This window comes from Prenolepis imparis, unplaced genomic scaffold (genome assembly GCF_030444845.1).
Source record: "Prenolepis imparis isolate NDT839.2.m4 unplaced genomic scaffold, iyPreImpa1.0 SCAF_333, whole genome shotgun sequence".
Taxonomy (NCBI): domain Eukaryota; kingdom Metazoa; phylum Arthropoda; class Insecta; order Hymenoptera; family Formicidae; genus Prenolepis; species Prenolepis imparis.
The window spans coordinates 14,284-24,993 of record NW_028141491.1 but is presented as its reverse complement, the minus strand read 5'-3'; the positions used below and the strand labels follow the sequence as shown (position 1 = coordinate 24,993).

The window sequence follows — 10,710 nt, the reverse complement described above, 5'->3', positions numbered from 1 at the left end:
ATTTTACAATTTTTCACTTATTAAATATAATTAAAATTTTTCTGTTATTACAAATATTTTTTCTAATTAAGATATATCCATAATTTATATTCTATTCTATTCTGCACTATAATATATCCTTTACTTTTCAAAAATTTATATTATTTTTACAAGACAATTTTACAATTACTTATCTATTTTATTATATCTACATTTTGCTGTATAAATCGAAAAACGCGCGAAGGTGGAAGAGAGAAGCGATCGTGTGGAATTATTATATTGCGTTTTTAAACAGTTAAATATCCAAACGGAGGGAACAATGATTGTTAATAAATCTACGTTTTAATAGCACAGGCGCACATATTTTTGTTTCATCACGAGTTATTATTTCGTGAAACGCTGTACGCCGAATGGCTCTGAATCGCAGATTTATTGACGTTTCTGGAGTTATTTCTTTTTCCTCGTTTTCTCCTAACTCTCTTTCCTGCTGCACACTCTCTTTGTATTAATAATTCCCTAATACTATTAAAATTAATTAAACGAGAATTTTCAAAGTTTAGGTTATACCCTTCACTTTGCAAACTTCGTGCATCTGACCATCTGATGAGCGAACCACATACGCGTAAAATTTTGGACCGCCGGACACAAACGACTCTATATAACTAGCGAGCCCATACTTTTCAAGTTCGTTAGTCATATCGTCTAAAAAATTACCCGTGAGTGGTTCGTACTCGTGTGGATCAGCGCTGCTTACATATATACAAGAATCAGTATCATAATACAAAACGCGCCTATCTAATTTTACTAAGTATTCATACAATTTTAATCTCGCTTGAGCCGTTGTGTAAGCTGCTATTACAACATTTGTAAGATGCGATGGTGGGATCGCCTCCTCGCGTAATCGAGTCGATACATATATCACTTCATCGTTTACCGGTAATATATCAGTTATTTCGTACTGAGGGCTCACGAGTAAATTAATCAAACGTTGTTGCGTGTTAACAATTTCCGTCTTTGGTAAATTCGAACGTTGCCCGAATTTTCCCCAGAAAGAATTTAAGCATAGTTTTGCGACCGAGCGTAGACCGGAGTTTTGTGCGATGTTGTGCTTTTCAAGAACGATACCTTCTCTCTCCTCGTACTCGCGAAGATAACGCTCTTTAGCATCTTCATCCACGCATTCGCTCGACCATCCACTAGCCTCCTGTTTTAACTGTAAAAATGTATATATATAACCGGTAAATAAACCCCCTTGACGCATAGAAGGATCGTACCGAGTGACATTGTACTGCCATATCTCGCTAACCCCCGTTACAAAATATCCTTTTTCAATTGCTTTTTGTAGTTTGCACGATATCCATGTACCCTCGAATTCGCGCTCGGAAGGAATATGAGTGCACTCGGTGTGCGAAAATGTCTCGCTACAAGTGCGGCATAACGCGAATAACAATTTACCCTGTACCCGATACGGTAATACAGGATGAAAGAGATCTTGCGGAGGGAGTATTTTACAACGTATGATTCCTTCAAGTGACTCGAAATTATACCCCGGTGCCGTTCCAATTATTGTTACGCATTCCTCGCCAACGTATACTGTTGGATGTCCAAACGGGAAGACGCCTGTTTTTAATACATACGGATACAATGAACACACATCCACGTACTGTATTTTCTCGCTCTCTGTAATCTCATATCGGGTTACAGTATTTCCCGTGCGTCCACCGTAGAAGGCCTGACGAGGATCGAACGGTTCGTTTTCTACCGCTGGATGTTGTTGTAAATATCCCCGCATTTCGTCATTTTCCCGCACTTCGCGATCAAAATCACTCCCATTTCTCCGTTACCCTGTATTTCCGTCTTCGAAGACGAAACGTCGTTGCGATGGTGTGTTCGTATCGTAAATCGATTGTATCAACGCGATCCGACGAAAGCGATTTATCGCGATTAATTTGAAAACAGCGCGGACACCCATGCCAGTAATATCCGTGAAACTGGAACACGTGATGTATGGTAGTAGCGTTTTCCACTGACTCGTAATAACCGTCGACGCGAGTGCCATCGGGCAGACGATATTCCCGGCTTCGTCCTGCATGAATAATGTGATGACCGAGTTCACGCTCAATCCACAGCAGCCATTGTAGCACCTTACGCGATTGCATATTCACACTCCTATAACCCCCTGTAGGAATGATACCTATCTCTCTATCGCGCAGAAAATTTTTTCTAAAAACTCTCATGCAAGTAGAGGCAATAGTGGTGCATTCTTCGAAGGGACACACCTTTCCGCGTAGAAGAAAAATCTTCCTAAAAGCCATACAAGCTAGCCTAAGAATATCTACATCTTTGCGACAATATTGTAATATTTCTCTTTGAAAATCGAACACATAGTTCTCACGGGTCATCTCGGCATGCCACGCGAGAAATTTTTCACGTTCTCTTGTTCTTATGGAATCGGTAGAATAATAGTATACTTCAGGTAGTGGTCCGACATACGATTGATTATCGATGTATTAAATAAATGTGGAAAAATTCCTTTACCCGAAGTGTCCGTCAGACCGAAGGCCTTAGGTAAATCGGATAGACGCATCGGCATGTAATTAATACTGTCAATAAATTTCGTATGTCCTACCGTTAGTACAACTATTTTTGTACCGTTTAAAATTACCTGAGATACTAATGATGTTCGATTTTCAACGATATATTGCAAAATAAATTGTGCATCAAACGATTTGGCATTATGCGCGATACAAATTAGTCGCTTAAAATATTTCAACGGGCGCGTCGCGAAATCTACGAATTCCTGCACCGGGTTACGACGAAATATATATTCGCGAACTCCACACCATCGACATCTCACCGACGTTTCGTTTATATCGGCACACGACACACAAATTTGTTGTGCAACACAAAGTGTAGGCATGAATTTTTACACTGTCAGTACCTTGGAGCGTTTGATCCTGTCGCTTCTCAAAATCGTAAAATATAAATGCTACGCGATTTCTTTTATCACGTGTACGTTCACTCGGTCTCTCGTTTCCGCAATGTTGCAGCTCTCCATTATCATCGATAAGATCGGTATCAGAAGTGTCGGAATCGTTATCAGGAGGGATAGGAAGCATGTAACAAAGGTGATTTAAAGGTTGGAGAGAACGACACACGTTACAGTAACTCGCGCCGCATTCGTGACGTTTATTTTTATGGATTAAGCAACCGCAGCCGTTGCAAAATTGTACAATTTCGCAAATACTCCGTCGCGATTTTCCATCGTACGATTTTTGAGTGCGGTGACGCTCCAAGCATGCACGGTTAAAAAATTCACGTCTACAAATTTCGCATCTAATAGGCTCCTCGTTAGTCAACTCACACGACGGAACAGCATTACAACGAGGGCATTTATTAGAGCATCGATGTCCACCCCTATCGATGCGATAGCTTATGTTACAGGGAACGCAGTAATCTCTACCCCCTGAGCCCATACATGCACGCATCCACATTCACACACACACACACCGAGCCCACGACAACCCAATCTCCCCTCTCGGATCATCGACCAGGCGTCGTGGACTCCAAGTGCATGGGGGGAGGACAGCGCCAAGGCGCCGTGCAATGTCCAACCCCTAACGATGCCATGCCACCGGGCGTTTGAATTCAAGGTCGCCATCCTCTACCACATACGAGCCGAAGCTCTATAGGGGAAGTGGGCCCCCTCCTCCCACAGGGAGGGCTCCCCGGGACTGGGGAAACTCCCCAGACTCGGGGAGTTAATGTACCCGGCGTTACTCGGGTACGGGATGCTGTTAGCACCCCTTGCAAGACTATCCTCTTGCAAGGGGTGAGCCCTCTCGCCACGGCAAGGCCGCATCCCACGAGAGAGAACCTAACCTAACCTAACCTTTTTTTTTTTTTTTTTTTTTTTGGGGAAACGGTCCCGGCCGGTCAGGAGTACCTGCTCTCGCCGCCGAGCCCTGCCTCGGAATAAGTCCGAGCGGCCTCGGCGGCAGGTCCGCGTGGCACCCTCCGGGCTATGCCCCTTGGGTAACCACGCGTGACCTCCGCGCCGCGCCCGACCCGAGCTCGGAATACGTCCGAGTGGCCCGGGCGCGGCTACCCCCCAGGGACGCTGGGACGGAGACCCAGGCTACCCAGCCTGGGGACTCCCAACCAGCACCCTGGGGTACGTCTTGTCGCCGGGCCCCGCCTCGGAATACGTCCGATCGGCCCCGGCGACTGACCGCTGTGATCCCCTCCGGGCGATGCCCCTCAGGTTAAACCCTCCGGGCACAGCCCCTCGGGTGATCACAGCTGGTCCCCTCCCCCGCGACCCCGGCCGCAAAAAATCCCCACCCCGAGACCCCGGGAAAAAATACCCCCGGGAGAAAAAACCCCCGAAAAATACCCCCCCGAGACATCAGAGCAAGAACCCCGCGGCCCGGGCCGCAAATACATGGCGGGAGGGCAAGCGCCAAAGCGCCGTGCAATGCCCTCTCCTAACGGTGCCATGCCACCGGGCGTTTGAATTCAAGGTCGCCATCCTCTACCACATACGAGCCGAAGCTCTATAGGGGAAGTGGGCCCCCTCCTCCCACAGGGAGGGCTCCCCAAGACTGGGGAAACTCCCCAGACTCGGGGAGTTGATGTACCCGACGTTACTCGGGTACGGGATGCTGTTAGCACCCCTTGCAAGACTATCCTCTTGCAAGGGGTGAGCTCTCTCGCCACGGCAAGGCCGCATCCCACGAGAGAGAACCTAACCTTTTTTTTTTTTTTTTTTTTTTTTTTACGTCAGGGAATGTGCTAAACACATACCCTCCACCTCGGGGGAGGTGGAGGGTTATGTGGGGATGGATGAGGGCGGAAGGCCCTCTATCCGACCCACTAAACCCTGACGGTGGCCATCCTCGCGCAAAACTGGAAAACCCCCGGGTTCGCTTTACGCATGCAACCGGGAGGTTTCCTCGCGCTCGCGCGCCGAAACGCGCCCGCCCTCTAGGAAGGCCGGTTTTTTGAGGCCGACCTTCCTTGAGAGGGAGAAGTGGGGCCACCACCACTTCTCCCCCTCGGAGGGGACTGCGTGCAATGGATTATAATGGCCCCCGCCATTGAAATCCTGCAGTCCCCCGACCCCCAAGCTGTGGCTCCCTCCGCCCCCAAAAGGGATGTTAGGATTCGGCCATCAACTTAGAGGTCAACTCCCGGAGATTTCCTTCGGAAAGGAAACCTCCGTAGCGGGAGGGGGGAAGACATTCAGCTCAGAGGCCGGTGTTGTCCTCCTCCGTCCCGTTCTCTCACCAATTCTATTCTCATCTTATCGAAGGGAGGGAGATACAAGTCTAGGGCATTCGAGCGTATGCCCTTCTTCGCGTTCCGCCCCTCCTTCCTCTTCGGACGGAATCCGCATTGGGGTCCGCTTCTCTTTCTCTCTCTGCTTCTTCTTTAGCAGAAATGACCACTTCGCAGAATGTGGTCATTCCCGCAAAGGCTTCTTCTTCCTCAACCATTTTCGCGATGATCGTCGGGAGAGACAAGTCTCTCCCTACCTTCTCCACCAGGACACGGCGCTGTTCATCCCACGCTGGACAATCCTCCAGCGTATGCTGCGCCGTGTCCCGATCTGCACCACAGTGGTGGCATCCTGTCGTCGGCTCACGCCTCGCAACTCTGTGCAGGTACTCACCGAAGCACCCATGCCCCGTGAGCACCTGCACCAGTCTATATGTCAACTCGCCGTGCCGCCTCCCCACCCATTCCTGCAATACCGGGCGGATGGCCTCGACGGCCCTCAGGCCTGCTGTAGCTTCTTCGAGCCTATTCTGCCACTTGGACAGTAGGAGCTGTCGAGCCTGATTCTTCAGTCCCGCAGCTGCCTTCTGTGTAAGGATGGCCCCACCTTGTCGGATCTCCCTGCGTCTTCTATAGAGCTCCGCGTGCGATTCCGCCAAGAGTATCCATGGTGGCGATCCCGCCACGACACATGCCGCTTCACAGGCGTTGGTCCTGTACCCCCTCGCCAGTCTGGTGGCCAGTCTTCTTTGAAGCCCCTGCACAATTCTCGTGCTGCTTCTGCTGGCCACCAGACTTTCAGCCCATATGGGGGCTCCATAGAGGATCATCGAGCCCACCGCCGTCATATAAAAGCGACGGGCTCTGTCCTTCGGCCCCCCAATATTTGGCATCAGTCTCCCTAAATCGGAAACCGCCGCCCTGATGCGGGGGGCGAGGCGGCTAAAGTGTTCCTCGAAACACCATTGACTATCAATAGTCAGTCCCAGATATCTTATGTGGGAGCTGATTTCAACGCGGACTCCCCTAATTGTTAAGTGAGACTGATCTGGTCTGTTCCTCTTTGACTTGGCGAACCATATGGCCTCCGTCTTATGGAGGGCCACGTTCAGCCCCAAAGCACGAATGCGACCAACGACTATTGTGGCGCCCACTGTCACTCGGCGGGTAGCCTCCTCCCAGTCTCTCCCCCTGGCAAACACCAGCGTATCATCCGCGTAGCATGTTGCACTTATGCCAGGGAGGAGAGCGCCCCGCAACACAAAGTTGTATCCGAGGTTCCACAGGAGCGGCCCAAGTACCGATCCCTGTGGAACCCCACATCCCGTCTCCCTCCTGAAGAAAACCCCATACCGCCCCCGGTATATGATGCTCCTGTCGCGGAGGTAGTCCTCTATGATCCTCCTGATATAAGGAGGTACTCTGTGATACTCGAGCGCACTCCTTATGCTTTCCCAGGGCAGAGTGTTGAAAGCATTGGCGATGTCGAGACTCACCGCCAATGCCACTCCACCCCGGGATGTCGCCTCCTCCGAGAGGTTTCGCACCCTTTCTATGGCATCAATAGTCGAAAGCCCTTCTCGGAAACCGAATTGGCACTCAGCTAAGTTGGGACCCCTTCTCGACAGGTGCCTGACGATGCGGGCCTCAACTATCCTTTCCAGTAATTTGCCCGCCTCGTCTAACAAGCATATAGGGCGATATGCCGACGGGGATTCTGCAGGGCGCCCCTCTTTAGGGAGGAGCACCAGGCCCGCTTCCTTCCATATCTTTGGGAACTTGCCTTGCTTTAGACATTCGTTGAACAAATGTCTTAGACGGCTACCCAGGGCACTCAGTGCTATAACCCACGCCTTTCCCGGAATGCCATCCGGGCCTGGGGCGGTGTTCTTGGACCTTAGTTTTATCACCGCTCTTTTTAGCTCAAAGGCCGACACTTCCTTGTCCTCTGTCCAAAACACTGCTGGGATAAAGCTCTCCCTACGGTTGTTCCGTTCTTCACCCTCTGGGAAGAGGGCTGCCACCACGCTTTGCAGTGTTTGCGGATGGAGACTCTCGGTGATCGCGGATGCACGTGTTCGGAGCTTCTGTCTCACGATTTTGTACGGTCGCCCCCACGGATCATCATTGAGAGTCTCCATTAGCTCCTCCCAGGCTTGGGCCTTAGCTGTTTTTATTGCTGACTGCAGATTCCTCTTGATTTCCCGATACTCTTCATGCAATTCGGCCGCTTCCTCCACTGTATGCTGTTTTCGGCGGCAACGGGTATATCGTCGCCTTCTTTCATTGCATTTAGACCTTAGGTCTGCAATCGTTTGTGACCACCAGTACACCGCTTTGTCTTTGGAGGGTGCCCCTACTCTTGGCATTGCAGCGTCACAAATCTCTGTTAGTGCCTTCCTAAACCAGAGTGCTTCATCCTCGATTTCAAAAGGTCCCTGTGGTGGCTCTTCTAAAGCCTTGGCAATCGCAGCAGCCTTCAGCGTGTCTATATCCAGGCGCCGGAGCGCCCATCTTGGTTGCCGCGCATTTCTTCCCGCTTTTCGACGTTGTCTCATCTGCTGTCCCAGAGAGGGGTCACTTACAGCCATCCGGATATACCGGTGGTCAGACAGAGTCTCGATTTCTTCTACGACTCTCCACTTGTGTACCCTGCGCGTGGCCGCTGGAGTCCCAAAAGTGATATCAATCACTGAACCTCCATTGTGCCGCACGCAGGTGTACACTGAACCCCGATTTACTATCCGCAAATCGTGCTCAGCCATCCAGTCGTTGAGCGTTTCTCCCTTATCATTGTTTACGGGGGATCCCCATTCCACCGCCTTGGCGTTTAGGTCCCCCATAATGAGAACTGGATTGGGGAGCGACCTTGTAATCACTCCGCCCAGATCCTCTAAGAAGCGCTCAAACTCTCCAACGTCCCGATTGGGCGAAAAGTACACCCCAATCACCGTCATTTCTCCCCATAGCGCCGCTATGTACCCCTCTCCTTTTTCTTTTTGGGACAGCGGCGGATTTCCTGGGCTTATCTTCCCTATAATGGCAACTTGCCCCTCGTCGTCTCCCAGCCACCCGGGTCTAACTGGGGGAACGTAATATGGCTCGGCCGCCACTGCCAGGCTTATATTCCACTCCGCCATAGTCTGCATGAGTAAGTCCTGTGCCCTGGCGGAGTGGTTCAGATTTGTCTGAAGAATCTGACGATCCATTTAATTTGTATCCATCGCCTCCTCCAGGCTTTTCTCCTCTATACGGCAGCTTTGCGATTCTTCGTTCACCGCCGGGGTGGGAATTACTGCATTACTCCCCTTTGTCTTCTCATTTTCTTCGGAGAGGATGATCTCCTTCGCAGGACCTCTCTCCTTCTTTTGACTTGAGTGAGCGTTCGATTTGCTCCCCCTTGACCCCTTCTCTTGGTCAATCCCCTTTTTCCTTTGGATTGCTTGCGCCTTCACTTTACTGCCCGTCTTTTTTGCGCTGTTCGCGGCGCACGCTTGACTCCCCATTCTGTGGATTGCTGGGAGGCTAAGATCAGCACATCTGGTGCACCTCGGTTCAGCTTCACATTCCTTAGCCTTATGGCCTATTTGGCCGCAACGGTAGCACACTCCACTGCGGTCCGTCGTCGACTTGCATCGCTGTTGTGTGTGTCCGATCTCTAGACAGCGATAACATTGTAGCGGTCTGGGTCTCAGCGCCTCGACTCGTGCCGAGATCCATCCCACCAAGAGTCTGCCCTCCTCAGCCAGAATTTTGGCCGCCTCGGCGGGACATCTCACCCATATGGATCCGAGCCCCGATGGCGTATCGCGGATGTCTCCTACTTTGACGCTCTCCCTCTGGCATCCTCCTTTCTGCGCTACTGCAGCTGCTACATCTCCTTGGGTGACAGAGTCATCGAGGCCAACTATTCGCAGCTCCGCCGTTTTTGTAGGTCTAGTGACTATTACACCTTTGCCCGCTAAAACCTCTCTCATTTTCTCCTCTAGCTTGGCAGCCTTCTCTTTGCTGTCTGCTCGGGGAGATTCACCTTCGCCAGGGACTTCGTATATTATGGCCCCTGTGATGGCCCTTTTGGGTCTGAGAGATTTAATGCCCAGCTCTTTGAGGTCAATCTGGTCTTTGACCTCTGCTAGTACATCTCCCAGGTTTTTTTCTTCGCCATTATTCATCCCCTCCTTATTTACATTGCTCTCTCTCGGCATAGACAGGACCACTGCCGCCGATGATGGGGGACGAATTGTAACCTTCTTTGTCTTCGTCTCTAAGCTTTTGTTTTTGCCCTTGTCCTTTATCTCCGCCATCCTTTTCTCCTTTGCTTTGTCTGTACTCCTGGGAGCCACGGACGGTGCTAAGGCTTTCCTCATCTCTTTAACCGGAGCGTCTTTTGCTCCACTTTTCTTGCCCTTTTTCACCACCGTGATCCAAGTCTCCTCTCTGTTTTTGGCAGTATCCTGGACATCTACAGGTGGTAATGTTTGGGTGGGAGGGCTTACGTTTTGGGAGGGTATGGGCTGTGTCGCTTTTTTCCCATCCCTGGCGTTTCCAGCTTTCTCTTTATTCTTTTGGGGAAGGGTTGTTTCTCCCGCCCTTCCCTTAGTCATACCGAAGGGTGTCTTCATTGTATTTTCTTTCCCCCTTCCTTCAGTGGCAGCTTCTTTCCCTTTTGCGTTTAGGGATTGTCTGAAGCTTCTTTCGGGGAGGAGTCTTTCCTCCAGTGCATCAAAGCGAGCGTTCATCATAGCGCCCACTTGCACCATAACCGCACGAATCCAGGTTTCTTTGTCCTGTTCCGTTGCATTGTCCTCCTCGTTTCCTCTCCTCCTTTTCCTCACGGTTGGCTGGTTAGGGGTGGATAGCTCGGATTCCTTCTGTTCGAAGGGAAATCTGGATGTCCTGGAAACTTGTCCTCTTAACCATTCCAGATTCTCCTTCATCTTACTCATTTCTTTTTGGAGAGTTGCGATTTCTCCTCTCAGATGAGCATTGACTTTTTCCAATCGGCGATTCTCCTCTGTTTGCGTTCGGTTCTTCATTTGAGTGAAAGCATTTCGGAGAACATCTGCCGCCTCTCTTAGGGTCTTTTGCGTGGTTCCCTTGTAACCCTTTTTTAGGGTTAACACTCCCTGTATCGCTTTGAAACTTTCCTCTACTTGTCCTTCAAGGTCAGTTTCATTTGCAGCCATGTCCATTTCTTTGACCATGGCTGCCTCGATGACTGGTCCTATAGACCTTGTCTTTTTAGCTTCGGTCCATTGCTCATATAGCTCTTTCTCTGCGGCAATATCCAGCAGCGCTCTTTGCTGCTTGGCGTATTCCGCCATGGCTCTGGCCCGTCCAATGATTTCTTGGGGTTTTGGGGGTTTTCCCTTCTGCCCTTTTCCTTTTTCCTCTTCAGCGGCTGAGTCACTTTCGGTCATCGCATCCGTGTCCTCAACATCCTTGATATTA

The 10,710-nt window shown here is 50.4% G+C and overlaps 1 protein-coding gene across 1 annotated transcript; it reads right to left on the bottom strand.

Annotated features, from left to right (window-relative positions):
- Positions 1-535: 535 nt before the first annotated feature.
- Positions 536-1,771, bottom strand: LOC145948320 (uncharacterized). The gene has a single exon (XM_083058024.1). It carries the CDS (start codon positions 1,769-1,771, stop codon positions 536-538), a length of 1,236 nt encoding a protein of 411 aa, XP_082914150.1.
- Between the last annotated feature and the right edge of the window lie 8,939 nt (positions 1,772-10,710).